General features: G+C 55.9%; 1 protein-coding gene across 1 annotated transcript in view; it reads right to left on the bottom strand.

Annotated features, from left to right (window-relative positions):
* SORCS2 (sortilin related VPS10 domain containing receptor 2) overlaps positions 1 to 18,532 on the bottom strand; it is a 474,224-nt gene that overhangs the window by 292,508 nt on the left and 163,184 nt on the right. Inside the window, exon 2 of the mRNA XM_073804818.1 lies at positions 1,807 to 1,874. Coding sequence (XP_073660919.1) covers positions 1,807 to 1,874 — 68 coding nt within the window. The remainder of the gene's footprint in view (positions 1 to 1,806; positions 1,875 to 18,532) is intronic.

Raw genomic sequence — 18,532 nt, forward strand, 5'->3', positions numbered from 1 at the left:
ACTAGGCCTCGCAGCAAATTTTAACTACACCCAGCAACTCTGTCTGAATCAGCACACGTTACTCCAGGAAGGCCCCTTGACTACCCGAAGCAACATTTCCGATAACCTCACTTTCTCCGTCCCCAGCGGTGCTGAGATGCTGCGAGAGCAGAGGGAAGCTGGTACCCACACTCAGGGTGGATTAGCGAACGTTCATGAAGATCTGGGCTGACAGACAGGCAGGAGTTGGGGAATGCGTTCGTTAGTCGAGGAATTCCGCTTGGAGGAAGAGAAGACAAGTGCGTCTCTCCACTTTGCAGCCAAGGGGACCTGTCCTTGGACCATCCACCTGGCAGGAGGGAGCCCTCCAGGGGCCGGCCCTTCCCAAGGAGACTGGCCCTGAAACCAGTCCTCAAATGTGCATCTTCAAAGGGCAGCCGATGAGATGTCAGTGGAACTTTAATGCTCTCACCACTTCCCGCTCTCCTCCCAAACAACGAACGGCCTCATCGGACCCTGGAGGGGCATTTCTGAAAGCAACCTCCTTGGTGGGCGAGTTGCTTCAAGGCACGAGATCAGAACAGTACCAACACATAAAGAAGTCGAGGGTCGCAGCAGGAAAACATCTGTCGCAGACTGCTTGTCCTGAGGCCGGCGATGGAACTGGAAAGCAGGCTGGTGAGTTTGGGAGGCAAATCCACAGCTGAGAGGGGCAGGCTAGGAAAGGTGCTTCTGTTGGAAAAGGGAAGGAAAACACACGGCTCCCCAGACCCCACATCAGCACCAGGGCGACCAAGCCGGCTGGTCCAGGGGCGACCAAGCCGGCTGGTCCAGGGCAACACTGTTCCTCATCTAGCAAAGAAAGCACCCAACTCAAGGGTCATTTCGGCAACTGGCCAAAGCATTACGGAATTCCCTCAGTAAGAACCAACGATGAATCATGGCGCACCTTCACTAAAAGTAAAGCCAAAAGTCAAAAATAAATCAACCCAAGGTGCTTGCACATACATCAGGAGTCCTGATCCGCAGCTTTCGGCGTTTTTAATGGATTTCAAATTTAAAAACCAATTAATTATTAGTCAAGAAACACATCTTGGAAAGCAACACGGTTCAACACCCAGACAACATGGGAATGGCGCACGGGGCCCGGCGGACACAGCATCCTTGCCCGAGAGAAGCTTTGAAACCACAGCCCAAGATGCTGGGAAACTTCCTTCCCCTTCCTGGGTGAGCAGACGTAAATACAAAGATAATCATAACCAAAACGACTTCTCAAGGCCTCCTTCTCTCCCACCTCATTTAAAACATCAAAGAGGCTGCCTAATTCTGGGGCTGAATTCACATCTCGCATATAAAGAGATAGTACCCGTCGTTGGCCAGGGGCGTTATTTATTTACCAAGCTCTCTGGGCTGAGCCAGGAAGAAAGAAAGACACCCGGACGGTGAGGATAATCGGTGTGTTTGGGGGACTCCAGGAGCCGTGTCGGAAGCTCAGAGCAGAAGCAGAGGAGACTGCGCGGTGACCTGAATTCACAATGCAAACCCCCTTCCCCCGGGGGAGGAAAAACAGCAAGGGGAGGAGAACACAGACAGAAAGGAAAGAAAGCAAAGAAGCCTTCTGAATGGCTGTCTGTTCTCCAGCCCTGTCTGTGTCACTGACGAAACACTTTAATAGTTTCAACTTCTGTATGCGTTTTCTAGCCAAAGAGAAGTCGAGAGGCCGCCAGCCAATGGGGGCTGCTCCAGCCGGGCCTTCGGATCTCAGACCCCGGCCTGGGAGACGCGCAGGTATGGGAGGAGAAAAGGCCCACCCTCGGGCTGACTTACCGCCACAGAGAACTTTCCAGAACCTTCCCCATGTCTGCATGGTAATACTTCGTCAGGATTAAGATCACCTGTGGCGGCAACAAAGACAAATGCAGAAATCAGTGGATTTCAAGGTTCTGAACGGGGGATATAATATAACACTTCCCCCACCCAGGATCTGGGGTGTCTCCAGTGTCAGCTGCCCGGGCCTCTCTAGTTGACCCCGGAGTCCCGGCCACCTTGCCCCAGAGCACTCAGACCCGGCGCTGGTTTCTGCTCCGCAGAATGATCTGGGGAACATCCCCGTCCTGTGAGGTCCACCCAGTAGCTGCCACTCGGCAGGAATCACTCCAGCTCGGGCCTGGACGGTCTCAAACTGTGGTCCAAGGGATGCTGAGGTGGTGGTCCTGGTGGGCACAGAACGCATGGGGCAAGGCTTCCAAAGAGGGGCTGAGTCCCCACCAGCGCCTTCGAGAATGACCAGAAGCTGGCCAGCACGCAAGACAAGGGCATCCCCGGAAGTACATGGTGTCATTACGTTCCCCGGAGAGGCGGCTGATGACAGAGCCAGCGACGGCGGGCTGGGAAGGTGGGCGAGGACAGCTGGGACGGCTGGAGGGGCCCATAAATCATCGACGGCACACACACTTTTTACTGGTGCTGAACTATTCACCACACACACTGGGCCCTACTTAACAAGACATCTTCATTTCATACCTGTGCAGGAAATGCAACTCTTTATAAAAATGAAAATCAACGTGTGTAAGAGCACCCCAAAACCCTCCCCTCAAAAACGTAACGATCACAAGGAAACGAGGCTTCATTCACCTGCCGGGCAGCAAAAGAGCCCCCTCCCCCATGACTTCACGAGCCACTGCATTTTCCTGGACATCACATTTCATTTCACTCACTGCCAGACCCTATTAGCTGCTCCCAGCATTCCCGTTGCCATGGGAACCCCGGGAGGTAAAGTGGGAACAGCCCCTGGGTCCCAGCAGTGCCACTGGCCTGGATAATTTAGGGTCACCACACTGGCCATCCCCAAGTTTGGTTCCTTCTCACGAGCAGGACTTTCTCTGCTCTCCGTCTTTGGGGGCGAAGCCGCTGCAGCAGTTTAGCTGGTCTTTCTTTCCCTGGTGATTAAAGCAGGGAAGATATAAGGAAGGGATGTCAAGTGAAACAGGCCAAGTGTGCGTTTTAGAGGCAGCGATGATTAAAAAAAAAAAAAAAAAAAAAAAGAACCAGAGGTCTCGTCACTGGAGGCGCGATCAGCCTGCCTTGCTGGGGAACAAAGCTATTTTCTCCTGCCGTGCTCTCGGGCTGCCCTAGTCAAGCAGGAATCCTCTGAAGATTGGGGGAAGGCAGCAGAATGACAGGCCCTGGACGCGCAGGAGACAAGCGTATTTTTAACCTATTGATTTATATTTTATACTCTTGCTGTTCCCAGAGGGGATTTCAAGAAGCGGGAGTATGACAGCTGGAAGGGACCTCAAAGTCTGTTTAATCCGGCCCCATCCAGGGTGAAATCCTCACCCCCGCAGCCTTCTCGAGCACCTGCCATCTGGGCTCTGCTCGCACGCCTGGAGGGGTGGGGGGCTCAGCCCCTACCGTGGTGCCCGGGCCCCTGCGTGGGCTGAGCCCAGTCTCCCGGTAAATTCTGCCCGTGTGGACTAGTTCTGCCACTGTGGACGATCACCAAGGGGTTCCCCCTCCCACTCCCTTCTGGGTGACATTCCCCACTCATGCCCACCCCCTTCATCCTAAGCTCCAGCCATTCCTGGCCTTTGCACAAGCTGTTTCTCATCTTGAGACCCTCTTCCCCCCACCACCTCTAATGCCTTGGTTAAATGCTACTCAGCTTTCAGGTCTCAGGCCAATTGACACCGCCTCCAGGAAGTCCCCCAGGCCCCTCCCCTGGATTCAATGTCCCCTCCAAAATCCTTCAGACCCTGCGCTTCCCGCTGCCCCAGCACAGCTCACGGGGTCTGTTACCAACACTGGGTAATGAGCCCTTTAGGGAGGGGACTGTGTCTTGTTTTATGCCCCAGCACTGGGCATAGCGCCTGCTGTATCATGAGCACTCAAACCGCTCACGGGAAGAAACAGGAGGTGGCATTTCCCAAAGTGACGATAAATAAGGCAACGAGGACAGGCAGAGGCGATGCCCTGGGCATCCATTCACAAGCCACCCTCTTCTGTCAAGAGGGCACCATCCCTCTTCGTGCAGGGGGACGGACTCGCTCTCCTAGCACCACCCTGACCTGCTAAGCCTGAGGAGTCTTGGGTCCGGAGACCAGGACCCGAGTCGTGCCTGCTCGGGGCTGACGCAAGGAGCTGCCCAGCTGGTCAGCCTGGGGGATGGAGAGAGCAGGGCAGCCGCAGCCGGCACCCCTGACTCTGCAGCTGCCAGCGGGAAGGACCCCTCTGCTTTGGGGGCAGAACCTTCAAGCTCCAGGCACCTCGGTTTCTGGATCTACAATGAGGAAATAATACCCAGCATCCCCTGGGAGGATGGGGATAAAGTTGTCAGCAGCACCTGGGAAGGGACCCACACACACCTTGTTAACACTCGCCCATGCCAGCTTTGTCACCGACGTGTGGGCACCAGGGCACGCGGTTCACCCACATCAACTCTACCCCCGGCAATCCTAGGGGCCACCGTGTTATGGTCCCCATTTGACAGATGAAGCAACTACAGCAGAGAAAGCTTAAGTACTGCACCAAAACTGACTCATCCAGGAGGCAGACGAGCGGGATGCCTGCTTCCTGGACGCGGAAACCATGGGACTTCAGAGCTCAACTGCCAGGCTAAACCCACGTTCCGTCTATTCAACGTCGTTTCAAAGAACTAAAATGTATGACATGCCTTCTGGGGCCCTCAGCTAGTGGGTTTGGAAATGAAATATCCCAGGAGCTATTTTTCCAGCAGCTGGTGTGTTACTGCAGCTCTGGGGCGCTTTGATCTGGGCGGGAGAAAAATCCGGAATGTGAGTTGGGGCTTCTGTGTTTGGGCCGTTGCCAAGGGTCTCCTCCCTGCCCGAGGGGCCGCCTGAGCCCACTGGAGTCTCAGGACGGTAGGAAATCCAAGGAGAAGACAAGGATTGTGAGCTGCCCCTGCCCGCGGGAGGACAGGCCACAGCACCACTATCACCACACTATCCCGCATCACCCCCGTGTCCTGCTTTCTGCCTTCCAGTCCTCTGGGCCCTGGGGGGGGGACAGGCTCATGCTGGGGGTGCTGGGGGCTTACGCTGCGCCAGCTCAGCACGTTTATCATCGGATCCTCACTCGGCCCCCCAGGGAGGGGTCGCTGCTATTGTTCCCATTTTACTGATGAGGAAACCGAGTCACAGAGCTGACAACTCGCTCATCTGACATCGTACACGACAGAACCAGGGCCTCTTGTGGCCAATCCAGGGCTTTCATTGGCTCTGTTTCCATCCCCCGGCTTCTCCGTGATGTCCGCCTTCCCAGCGTGGGACGCAGAGACGCCCCCGGCTGCGCCCTCACCAAGGTCCAGCCGGCAGCCCTCCGCCCCGAGAGACCAAGCCGTGACCCCGGAGGAGCCAACCTCTCTGGACTTTCCCCAAACCTGCCTGTTCCTGAGGCCGCTGGGCCAGAAACCCTGTGAAGGCAGAGGCTAGGGTTAGTGCCCCTTTGATCCCCCCGAAATTCCCGGAGCTTAGCTCAGAGCAAAAGTTCACCACGGTTTGTTGAGTGAGTGAATGAATGAGTAAAGGAATGAATATCTCCGGACAGAAGCTGATGACGAGAGGAACCAGAATCTGTCCTTCAGGCCAAGCCACAGCCGACCCCACTACCCCGATGTCTGGGTTCCCTCCAGAGCCCGTCTGCCTGGACCACCCCTCCTCTGACCCCAGCAGACACCACCCGAGGGTGCAGAGCACGCCCTGTTCTTGAGCCCTGAGGCTCGCTCACAGCAGTGCCCAGCCCGACCCTCAGGGCAGGAAGCTCAGGAAGCCTGGTGGGCGTGAGATCCCCCAACCCCCTTACCTGGGGAGAGTGTCCCCGGCAGCCGGGCCGGTGGGCAGGCACCAACCTGTGCAGATGTTCGGGCCCGCGCTCAGGAGGCCCTGCGCTTGGTTTAATTCTCTGCTGTCACGTCTTGAAATTCTTAAAAAGCTTGAACAGGGGCCCTAGGTTTTCACGACGCAAGGGACCCCGTGAGCAACGTAGCTGGTCCCCAGGCAGCTTCCTGCTCCTCTGATGTTCCCAAGTTCAGTGCCCCTCCAGCCCTCCCCATGCCCTGGAGAGAGCGTGTCTACTGGACGCCCAGTTCTACCAAGCCTGCTGAGCCCTGTATCCCTAGTCAGGGAAGCAAGGAGGGCAGGTCAAGTCAGCGGCTGGAAGGAGGCCCACATGGGCATCAGATTAAACACCAGAGCCCACGGGAGCCTGGGACAGTTTCCTCCAGTGCCTCACTCTAGAAGTGGAGAGAGTGAGGTTCAGAGAGAGAAAGGGGCTCAGTGGGCACAGACGCTGGTCCCCAGAGATCCCGGTCCAGAGCCCAGCCACGCACCCACTGCCCCTCCCATTAATCCAGGGCCCGGGCCAGCCTGCTCCCTCACTGTGGGTGGCCAAGGGCTCTCTCTCTAAGAAGGAAAGGAAACCCTGGCGTCCATGATCAGCTCATGGAGAGACCCCCAGCTCCATCACCACCAGCCTGTCTCCGGCCCCCACTCCACAGTTCAATTCCAAACCCAGCAGTGAGTCATTCGATGTGCTCGTCTCTCTTCTGTCCGGTGAGCCTCTTATATTCACCTTGCAACAGGGCGCCGGGCCTGTGTCTCAAAGCGCCTGAAAGGGGCTTACGGTAACAGCCCAGTAGGTGGAGGAAGCCCCGCCCACCAGCCGAGGACCGTGATGTGTCATGAAGGGGTCTCTTGCTCTGAGGGCAGGCTGGTGTGGGGGAGTCTCGGTGCCCAGGGCTGATGGAGGCCAGTCCCACCTGGAAACAGCATCCACTGTGCCGTTTATATTTTCTCCATCAGGTCTCGCTGGCGCTCCTGCCACCGCTTCTCAGATGCATGAGAATAAAATGAGGAGGGGGCAGTGCAGCTGGACCACCCTGACCAGTCAGTTAAACCCTCTGAGCCCCGGTTTCCTCATCTGTGACATGGAGCTGATTCACGTAGGACCTCATGAGGCTGCTGGAAGGGTGATGTCTATGCACACGAGCTTATACCAGAAATCACAACACAGATGCTGGGGCTAAGGCCCCGCCCCCTGAGCGGCCCCCGGCACGTTTCCAGGTCAGTTATTTCCGGAATCCTGGGGTTGGATTTACAAGAACATCACCACTGATGGAAAGCTGCTGGAGCCTCTTCCTCTCGGTCGGTACCCATCTGGGTCGGAGTCAGCAAGGGGTGATGGCTCGAGGCACTGGCTCTGAGGGGCAGAGCGCTGAGCTGTGAGCTGGTCTAACCCCGGCACTGGCATGGGTTTCACCAAGCTTCATCTTCACCAAGTTTGCCATTAGGAGCGCTCAGCGCTGCCACCCAAGACGTGCCCATCTCAGAATGAGAAACGTCCAGGTCACCTCCAGCTTCGGGCCCTGAGCCTCTGAACAGCCAATAGGAACAGCCTTTCAAGCCTCCTTACACTTGCGGGCCTTCCAAGAGGTCAAGAATAATCAGAAAACAATAACAAACACTCAGGCTCAATTCTCCTGTCAATCAATAAGCACGTTGCAAAAAAAAAAGAGAGAGAGAGGGAGGGCAGCAAGAACTCAGGGCTAATTGTGAACTCTGCAATCAACTTCCGTCAGAAAAAGGGACAACTTTGAGTTGGCCCGTGAGGCCCCAGGAGGCCCCCCTGCATCCCTGATGTCCTCCAGGCCAAGCAGACAGAGCCAGCCATGGGGTGGACTAGGCTGGGGCCTTGCTACTCACGGTGGGGTCTGCACCAGCCACACTGGCTCCCCAGCAGATCCTAGAAGTGCAGAATCTGGGTGAGGCCCCACCCCACACCTGCTGACTCAGAATCTGTGCTTTAATATTTGAGAGGTTGCACTGGCAGGCCCTCACCTCCCCAGGCCTGGATCCCCATCTGCTCACCGACATGAGAAGCTGGGTCTCCTCATATCACTCAGGAGGGCCCTGTCTTCTCCATTCGCACGCTGCTGACCTGGCAGGAAACACACTCTACCCTCAGGCATGCACTCACTGCCATGACTTTCAGTCACCCCAGGGCCTTTGCATATGCTGATATCTGTATGTAGAGCACTTCTCTGTCCCTCTGCACTATCTCCCTCCCGCTGTTGAGTGAATTAATCAGTTGAAAACTGGCTCCAAAAAGCCAAGACCATCTCCTGGTGTGGCCTTTCCCCACGCCCATGCCACCTGTCCACTTGCCCAGGTGTGGAAGTTGACTCTGGAATGTGTATGACATTCCATCATCTTGGAACCATCTTGTGGGTTTAGGAGCCCACCTGAGGACTGAGGCCAGAAAGGGGAAGTATCCAGCCCAGGGTCACCTGGTAGATACGTCCTCTGGCAGAAGCCCACTCCTGGCTCTCTGTACTTGTGATGCACTGCCCCCTATAGGAGAGATGCTGAGGGTGGGAAGGAGGTCAGGGTCTTTCACCGAAACCTCCAGTGATGACAGCAAATGCTTATACACCACCCACTCCACACCTTACATGCACCAACTATTCCATTACACAGATGAACAAACTGAGGAACAGAGATAAAACAATGACCCCGAGATCATAACAACTTGTATCAATACGTGGTGGGCCTTGGATGTAGGAACAAGTACAACAAATCAGGAATCAAACATTAGGAAGAGAAAACAGAGATCAAAAAAGAAGACAGAAAATAAGATTTTTTTATGGTGACTTCGAGTATTCATTCAGCAAACAGTTTACTCTCTCAACATGCCAGGCACGCAGATCCACAGAGAAGAAAGTGGCCAAGGACCCAGGGCCCATCGGTAATGACGTTGCCTCTGCACATGCGCTGCCGGGACGCTCGGAAGAGCACTGCCCAGGTGTAGGTATGTTTTTCACTCTCTGTAAAGATGTGTTCACGTATAGAAAGTGTGGGAGGCCAACCACACGTGGGGATCTGTACGTATGATATGATGGGGGGACTGTGGATCACACCCACACACAAAGGGATGCTTTCTGTACCGAGCTGTAAGCTAAAGGCATACCCCCCGCCCCCAGGGGAGCCTTTGTGGAGGCCTGATCCAGCCATGGCATCTTACACCCTGTTCCAAAGAAGATGAGAGTCTCGGAGAGGCCATGGGGGTCTTCCTGGGCCCCAGCAGGGGGACCCTCACGATAAAGAAGGCCCCGGCTTGTTTCATCTGTCCCACTGCTGGTCATGCCCCACCGGTTGGGCAGATTCTCTGTTCCCTTGAGTCTCAGTTTACTCATCTAAAAAATGGGAACAAAAGCCCCTGCTCTATCCACCCTAACCTCGTTGAAAGGTGACGGTGCATCGGAGAACGGACAGATATCGAAGGACTGTAAAAACTGTAAAGCGTTCGTTTACAGTAGCCAAGGCAATGGAAGCAACCTAAATGTCCATCAGCAGAGGAATGGATAAAGATGTGGTACATGTATACAATGGAATACTACTCAGCCATGAAAAAGAGTGCAGTAATGCCACTTGCAGCAACATGAATGGACCTAGAGATCGTCATACTGAGTGAAGTAAGTCAGACAGAGAAAGAGAAATATCGTATGATATTGCTTATATGCGGAATCTAAAAGAAATTATACAAGTGAACTTATTTACAAAACAGAAACAAACTCACAGATTTAGAAAACGAACTTATGGTTACCGGGGGAAGGGTGGGAGGGAGGGATAGTTAGGGAGTTTGGGACTGACATGTACGCACTGCTATATTTAAAATGGATAACCAACAAGGACCTACTGTAGAGCACAGGGGACTCTGCTCAATATTATGTAACAACTAAATGGGAAAAGCATTTGAAAAAGAATAGATACATGTATACATATAACTGAAAAGAAAAGACTAAATAAAGAAGACTCACACCCGGTCATAATCAGGTAACCACTTCACTAGATTCCTATTTTTAAATATAAAAGTTATTTACAAAAAAAAAAGAAAAGAAAACTGTAAAGCACCATCCCAGGGGAACGGGCCGATGACCAAAACCCAGGAGGGGAGATTTTCATATCGTTGCCTGAAAAGAGAAATCACGCAAATGTTCACAGTGAATTGGGAACTGGACCGGCTTCATGAGAGACCTGCATCTGCCCACCCTGCGTTGGGCAAGGAGGCTGATCTACAATTGGTGGACGTCGGGTGACCGCCCTGCTGCGCAAAGTCCCTCCTGGAGAAGAGGCTGCAGCCTTGGCCCAGTCAGGGCACGTCTGGGGTTGGCAGCTTGCTGGCTGGCCCGGTGTGAGGCCCGCGGGCACCTCCCTGCCTTACGTACCCACTGTCAGAGCCTGAGACCCGCCTCGTGTCACCATGTCCCTTGGCCTCTCTGAGCCCAGTGTCCTACTCTGCCCTGGGGGATGGCGCAGGACTCAGCAGATTCCTCGCCCAACAGCAGAGCTGCTCCTGGGCCCACGTCTTGAGGATGAAGACGTCCTACCAGACAAGCGCCGGCTGGCCCCGGTGTCCTCACTACCTGCACTTAGAAGGATGCCAGTCCAGGGAGGGAAAGGCTGGACCAGGACAAGGGAAAGAGCCGCAGGCAGGAGGGGCAGGAACCGAACTCGCTCACAATGGAGCCTCTTTCCAGACCCCTGGGACCCAACAGCCAACAGAATCACAGCCCATCTACCCCGTGGCCCGGCAATTCCACTCCAGGGAGCTCTTCTGTAGATGTCCTTGTGCCCATGAACTGAGGGATGTCCAAAGTTATGGCCCGCGATACTGTTTATAACGGCTGGAGACCAGAAACACCGAGCAGATCCACCCACAGGCCCCGCCCCCTCGCCAGGGCACAGCTGCCCATGGGAACACCGTGCAGCCGTCCAAGAGCAAAGATGCCCCACGGACAAGGCAGAAATGGCCCCAGGATGGTGAGCTCAGCGAGAGGAGGCGGGGAGGGGGCGGGGAAGAGGACAGTGTCACTTTTGTGTTAAAAACAGGAGAGGCAAAGCCACTGAATTGTACACTTCAAAACGGTTAAAATGGTGCCTTTTACGTTACTTGAATGTTACCTCAATTAAAAAAGTGGGGTGGGGAATAAGGATCGATATTTATTTCCGCTTGAGGATGCATGATGACACGCTGGAAGGGAATATAAGAAACTTCTTAACGTGGTGGCCTTTGGAGGGGGAGGGGTGGCAGGAGCGGGGGAGGTTTTCACCGGGGACCTTTTACTATCTGCAACCCTTGGAACCGTTGGCCTATCACCTCTTCCATCTGCACACATCAGGGGTGTGCATGCACGTCGTGCATAGGTGTGCGTGTGCGTGTGCGTGTGTGTGTGTCACTACGGGCCGCAGGGCCACTCCTGTGCCTGTCACCTCTGATGAACGAGGCCGTCATGTCTGGCCACAGTCCTTCTCCCTCCTGACCTCAAAACATGAGAACGATGCCCATTTTCATGCCAGTGCTGCTGGCACATGTGGCAGACAAAGACTAGACCCCGATGAAAGCATGCAGTTGGCGCTCAATAACTGTCTGCTTCCGCTCCCCCAGTGAAGACCACTGAGAAATCCCTTCCTAAATGAGCAGCCTGCCTGGGCCCTGGAGCAGCCCTGCTCCCTCCGGGGCAGCGAGGTGTTGGACCAGGTGACGAAAAACGGAGGGAGGGTCCCCCCCCTCCGCCACGCAGACATGGCTACGAATCACGACGCAGGGGAGGGCACGGACCCCTGCCCCTGCAGAAGCACAGGGCTCTTCCCCAAGGGCTTGCACACAGGGGCCCAGGAGAGAACGATGCACATTTTCCCATCATTTGGTTCCCTCAACAGCCCTGTAAATGGGCATCGTCGTTCCCACATCCCAGATTAGAAGCTGAGGTGGGAGGAGGGCAGTGGCCACCCCAGAGGTGCACTTGAGAGACAGCAGAGCTGGGACCAGACAGGTCGGCCTGAGGCCAAGACCATGGCTCTTTCTAGAACCTCCCCCTGCGGAGTTCTCCCCAGCCCGAGCAAAAGAGGAGGGGGCTTCCTGCTGACCCACAAGCTGGATGGACAGCCCACTCCCCCGGGAAGGCTGCCAGGCTCAGCACTGGACGCCTTCACCCCAGATGCATCCTCTGCAGAGGACTCCTGAGGGAATCCCTTAGGCTCAGAAAGTTGCGCAGCACGCGCTGATTCTCCAAAGTCGGGCCTCGGTCAATCCCAGAGCCAGCCGGCAGACACCAGGGCTGCTGGTAACGGTTGCCAACCCACCTGGCTCAGTGCCGCCAGCCCAGGAGCCTCACCCACCCTCTCCCCCTGCTCCTCGAAGCCCTCCTTGATATTCCAAGCTGGGGGGGATCCCCACATGCTCCGGGAGCCTCCCTGGAGGTTCTCACTCCCAGTGGGCCAAGAAAGTACTTGTCAAAGCTGTTGACGTCACCAGACGCGTTCCACCAGAAGAGTCTTCTGCAGAGCAGAGAGCCTGGCTCCCCCCACCTGCCAGACCCTTCCTCCTGATTCAGTGCCCGGGCCCCCCACCCCTGGCTCCAGGCTCCTCTGCAGAGCCTGGAGGACTTCACAAGGGGCCGACCATGCTCCTGGTGCCCGAAGGGTCGTCTGAATCCTGGCCCCACAGTGTACGAGCCGTGTGCTCCCAGGCTTAACCTCTCAGGGGCTCAGCGTCCTGATCTGTGACACAGGGACGACGCTGCCGGCTCCCAGAGCTGAAGCAGAGATGCAATGAGCGTGGTGGGTCCATGGTGAGCGAGGGGTGGGGTCTAGGATTAGAGTTAGGACTAAAGTTAGAGTTAGTGTGAGGTTTAGGGTTAAGGATAGAGTTAGGATTGCGTTTAAAGTGTGGGTACAAATAGGGTTACAGTAAGCGCTAGATTCGGGGGGGGTAGGGACTAGAGTCGGCAGGGGCTCTCTCTGTGAAATACCATTCTGCAGCTGGTGGTTCGGGCAGTAGTTGTTTAGTGATATTTATGAGAAATCCTGTGTGCGGCAGTGTAGGTGAGGTGCTATTCTGTACCACGAAATACTCAGGGAGAAGCTTGTTAAGTAAATAAATCAATGAATGGTCAGACCTACCTACTCACCACCATAGGCTCATCTGACCACCTCTGTGCCCATCCTCCTTTCTCCCCTGGCCCAGAGCCCTGCATCTTTCCACCCCCTGGGCCGGCGTAGCTGCCACCTCCTCCAGGAAGCCTTCCAGGATGTCTCCAGACTAGTTTGCTGATTTGATTACATCTGATTTTCCAGCAGAAGGCGTGAGCTCAAGCATGATGTTTTGAGGGCTGGGCCCCATCCCCTATCTGCTCTGCCCTGCAGCCCAGCGCCAGCGTGAGGCTCATTGCAGGGGAAGGTGCACAGCCTTGGACTGGGCCCAGCCCAGCCCACGTGCGAACCCTCAGTGCAGTCGTCTGCAGAGGCACACGTGCTCCCCTGAAGCCGCTTCCTGACGCAGCTGCCTGGCCTCCCCGGGAAGCAGGCGTGGCTTTTGACTACCTTCCAGCCCACAGGGTCCACAGCACACGGGCAGCAGCGCGTGTTCTTGCGTGCCTGAGCCACGAAAACCTCTTTATCATCACGAGCGTTAAAATCATACGGGTTTACGCTGTCCTGGCCCCGCGCTAAGCACTTTACAGACGTTAGTTCAACCAGGGCTCCCGGGAGCCCTGGTTGCTGCGAACCCCTTGGTCCCCATTTCGCAGGGGAGGCACACAGAGCAAGGCTGCCGTGACTCCAGAGCGCAGCCCCCCCGAGGCCTCTGGGGGCCTGGCTGGGAGAAGAGGCGCCCTTCGCCCTGTGCGTCCTAGTGGAACACGCCAGCGTGGAGCCAGAGGGCGGCGAAGCATGCTTCACCCTGGAACCAAACTCCGTCCCAAGCTTTGGCCTCCGGAGGTGCCCAGTAAGGCAGGCTCGGGGCCACCTCCCTCACAGTGGCGCCCGGGGCTCATGGACCCCAGCGCTGCCCGACGGCCGACACACTCACTGGTTCAATGCTGGACGCCCCACGCTGATGGGCTTCCCTTGACCTTAGTGTGTCAGGTCCCAGGAGCCAGGCTGGGCTCGGGGCTTCCCGGGGACCCCAGCACCCCTCCCACCCCAGCAGCCCCTCCACCGGCTTTGCACGGGATGTTTTACGGCTCCAATTTCAGACCGCGGTGTGGTCGTCTCTCACCACTCCTCCGAGGCCCTCATCCAAACAGAATGCTGCATTAACGTTGATTTATTCATGAGGCCTTGATACCACCGCACAGACAGGCCGACTCCCAGGGCCTCTGGAGCCGGGGCCGGGTCTCCAGGCCTCGCCTTTGTGGCGGCACTTGGCAGTGTCTGGGGAATGAATGACCTAACGGACGAACAAGAGCAGGCACAGGTGGACAGCACGCGCCAGTCAGGCAGGACGGACGGCCGCCCACCTGGAACAGGCCCCGCCCCCTCGCACCTGTAGTTCTTCACCTTCACCCCGCTCTCCTCCGCCCAGCCTTCAGCTCGCTGTTCCTAAACGTCCTTGCCCCCCACCGCCTGTCCTCCTCCCCTCACCGGGCACATCCCCACTCCCACCAGGAGTTCACCGCAAGCACGTCTGTCTGGAGAGGCTTCCAGAACCCTCTGCCCACCTCCAGCTCTGAGCCCCCTCAGACCCCGGACGTGGGGGGCTGGATGCAGCCCCCAAAAGGATGTCCACCAGAAGCCTGTGAATGTGACCTTATTTGGGAAAAGGGCCTTTGAGGATGGATCAATGCTTGGAGACCTCAAGATCGTTCTGGGTTACGTGAGTGGTCCCTAACCCCAGTGACAAGTGTTCTTATGAAGAGAAGGAGAAACGATACACAGGGAGAAGGCGATGTGAAGATGGAGGCAGAGATCGGGGTGATGCATCCACCAGCCAGGGAACCCCGAGAAAGGCCAGCAAACCCTCAGGAGCTGGGGGAGACGCCTGGGACGGAGTCTCCCTCATGGCCTCGGAAGGAACCAACACTGCCAAGGAACCCCGAGAATGGCCAGCAAACCCGCAGGAGCTGGGGGAGACGCCTGGGATGGAGTCTCCCTCCCGGCCTCGGAAGGAACCGACACTGCCAACTCCCTGACCTTGGACTTCAGGCCTCTACACTGTGGGAGAATAAACCTCTGCTGTTTAACCGCTCAGTTTGTGGTACTTTGTTATGGCGGCCCCAGGACCCTGATACAGGCACTCGCCCATTTTCCAGATGGGGACATTGAGGCTCAGCTTGTTGGAGGGGACGGCAGGGAGCGGGCAGGGCTGGGGTCTCCACCAGGGGCTGCCTGACTCCAGTCAGGGACCACTCCCACTGCCCCAGGTGCCCCTGCACACAGAGAGCTGGCCTCAGACAGAGGGGGAATGGGGAGGCTCCACACAGCAGCCCAGCTCCCCGGGGGTCCCTACTCCCTCCCTCCCCGAGTTCCCCTCGGGAGATGCTGGGCTCCCGTCATGGGCTGTGCCCGAAACGGAGAGCCAGTGAGAGAGAGCTCAGCTCCTCCATCAATCAGCCGCCTTCACAGGCACGAAGCCCAATGTTTAAAAAAGGAGTCGAGAACTAAGCTTCGAAAGGCCCCCTATACATCGAAATCAGCCAGCAGAAAATAAACGTAGGAACGTTGCTGATCTGTGGAGAACGGCGTTTTTCCATCAGATCTGTTTGAGGGATAAAGTATATTTTAATAGGCGGGTCTTCGTAGATGGTTCCACTTCGGCTGTCTTAAAAATATTATTTACTGTCCATTTCTCATGACCTGATTGAATTTCAGCCACCCCTCCTTTTTAATAATCACCGTTAAGTAAAATTTTTTAGGAAATGACAGGATTTTTTTTTTCTTTTGGCCGTCGTTATTCAAAATGATGCTCTGTGTTTCTACCTGGAAGTGTGGGCATTTTTCAGATCTATTTATGGTGACGAAAGGTAATTGGAGAAGCTGTGATGCTGCTGGTGCCTCACTTCTCTCAACATAAAAAGTGCCCGGGGTATCTCCTGGAGGTGGGTGGAAAGTGCCTATCCTGTTTTTAAAACAGAAATCCTTCCCCAGGCTCCAGTGCCCTCCCCCTTCTCCCCACCAGTCTCCAGCCAGGAAGCCACATGTTCATCACTTCCAAGAATTTCTCTTTGAAAATTATGTTGTCACATCAGAATAGAGGAGCCCGGAACAAAGGACACGTAGGTGATGGGATAGTGAAGCCTTTGGCTGCATGCAACTGGGAAGGCTGAGATTTTGGCCACAGCAGCCCCTGAACAAGCCCCCCTGACCTTACGGAGTCCAGACAGGTCGGTCACCCACAAAGCCCTGTCCCTCAGGAGTGTCAGGAAAGCAGGGGGATTGGTGGATCAGTCACCAGCTTGGGAAGAAGCCAGCAGGGCGCATCTGAGCTCTGCAAAGACTAATTTATCTTCTGAGAAAGCCAGCGGGAGAGACCAACAATGGATTCTGTCCTGGTTTCCAGAATCTGCTCCCCTGAGCCATCTGGGGTGCAAAATGACTTCTGGGGGCCTGAGGCATTTGGGCCTCCGTGGACCACTTCCTCCATAAAAAAAATTAACATTTCTATTTTCCAGCTGCACTGGTGTAAAAAAAAAACCCAATATATTCCTATTATATATCAAAACATTTCCTTGACCTAAAACTTTCTCTTCTTCTGATTTGAAAGGAAATTAAAACATTTTTGTGGGTCTCTAAAGGTCTTGTGGGCCCTGGCACGCAGCCCTGTGTCTGCAGGAGACCCCCACTGGTCCACCACAGTCCAACCCGTCCTTCCCTCCCTGGACTCCTGGGCAAGCACCCCATCCCCGCTCTCCAGGCCTGCGGCCTGCCCCCCAGCCCTCCTTGCCTGCTGGTTCTCAAGGGCAGAGGCATCCGTGATACCCGTCCCCTCACCTAGGAGGACAGTGCCTGTCACATCTCCTCTGGAAGGGCACCCTGCTAAGAATCTCAGGAAATCTATAAACGTATAGGCGCGTAAGCACAATTTTTCACCCCATTTCAGGGTTTACAGACCAGTCTGGGACCCAATCAATCTATGGGGCCAATAAGCCCTTTCCATTTCCCCCACAGGGCAGGGAGGAAATCAATTCCAAATTCATCTCGGTGGCCTTCACCTGCCTTGGGGTCCTCTCCAGAGGCGCCTGGTCTCTGTGCCTCACTGGGCCATTAAGCGTAGGGACAACCTGGAGATGTCACTTGGGAACTCACTTTACAACCAGTGACGCCACATCAATGCAAATGAGGATGACGAGGCCTCCACTCCCAGGTGTAAGCACCACCGGTGTCTCCCGCTGCCCAGACCCCTCACCTGCGGGAGACCTGCGGGACAAGACCCCCCCATCACTCCCCCACTCAGCTCCAGGCACCAGCTTTCCCCCACTCCTCGCCCTGAAATGCCTTCCCCAACCCAAGTGACACCACACCCCCTTCAGGGGCCTCTCCCGTCTCGGGCTTTCCCGGTGATGCCGTGTCTTCTGACCTGCGTCACTTTCTTCCTCGTATCCCACCCTTGTGCACTGGCCCGTTTTCTCCCTGGAGGCTCCTCGAGGGTGGGCTTTGTGCCCACCGGCCTGGCATCGGGAGGGCCTGATGCCATCAAGGGGGTTTGCTCCTCACCACTGCTACCGACTGCGTGGCATCCTGCCTCCTCTGATGCTTCGCAGGTGGGGTCCGTCCCTCCTGGAGCGCAAGGACCAAGGGCTTGCCTGTCCTGCTTCCCTAGCGCCTGGCACACAGTAGGTCCTCCCGCCGCGCGTGGCTGCAGGCCAGGGTTGCTGCACCAGAGTCTTGGGCTGTCACGGCAGAAGGGGGCGGGAATGACCCTGCCCCTCCCACTGGGACATCTCGGGAAGCTTGGGATTAGACGTGTCCACTAGTCCAGGACATTTTTTCAAAGAAGGTTTCAATCGTACTTTGAGTAAGAAACGGTGGAGTAGGTGGGGCAGCTGGAGGAGCCTTTCCTTCTGCACCAAGACCCCTGTCGCTCCCCCCACCCTCCATCAACAACGCCATGCGTGTGGGGAATCAGCCTGCCCCAGGGAGGAGGAGGAAGTGGAGGAGGGTGGCTTTGGGAAAGTGGGCTTTCTGTGGAAAGGGGCCAGGGTGGGGCGGTGGGCAGGAGGGCCCTTTGATGTCACCTCCTGGGGAAGGCTGTCCCTAATTCGGGGTGGCCTTGAGCATGGCCTGCTCCCCCTGGGTCTCATCTCCCAACTCCGGGCTCCCTGTCTCTCTGGCAACACCTGAGCCCGAACGCTGTCTCGGCTGGGCTGTAGGTCAAGGTGGCCACCCTGCCCCACTCAAACACGGCCAGGAATCCCTGTCAGCGTCGCGCAGCTGAACGGCTCGAGAAACCCATGTCTGGTCATTCAGGGGCCCCTTCAGCATGTGCACCAGAATCACCCCCCATCGGGAGGGCACCTTATGAAATTTTTTTAAATCAACCCACTGCTTTTACTTAAACGGGAGATTTTCACACCATTTCTATGAGTGGAAAAGTGAGCATGTCTGACTCGGAAGTCAATGGAAAGTAACCACAAGACAAATACAACTTCAGCTTCTGTAAAACCAGGCTGAAAACAGAAGCCCATCCCCTACAAATGCTATTTCTGTGAATCCAAAAAGCTGTGGGAGCTCGCAGACAAGATCCGTCCGTATTCGTGGGC

The sequence above is a fragment of the Tursiops truncatus genome, chromosome 5, assembly GCF_011762595.2.
Source record: "Tursiops truncatus isolate mTurTru1 chromosome 5, mTurTru1.mat.Y, whole genome shotgun sequence".
NCBI lineage: Eukaryota > Metazoa > Chordata > Mammalia > Artiodactyla > Delphinidae > Tursiops > Tursiops truncatus.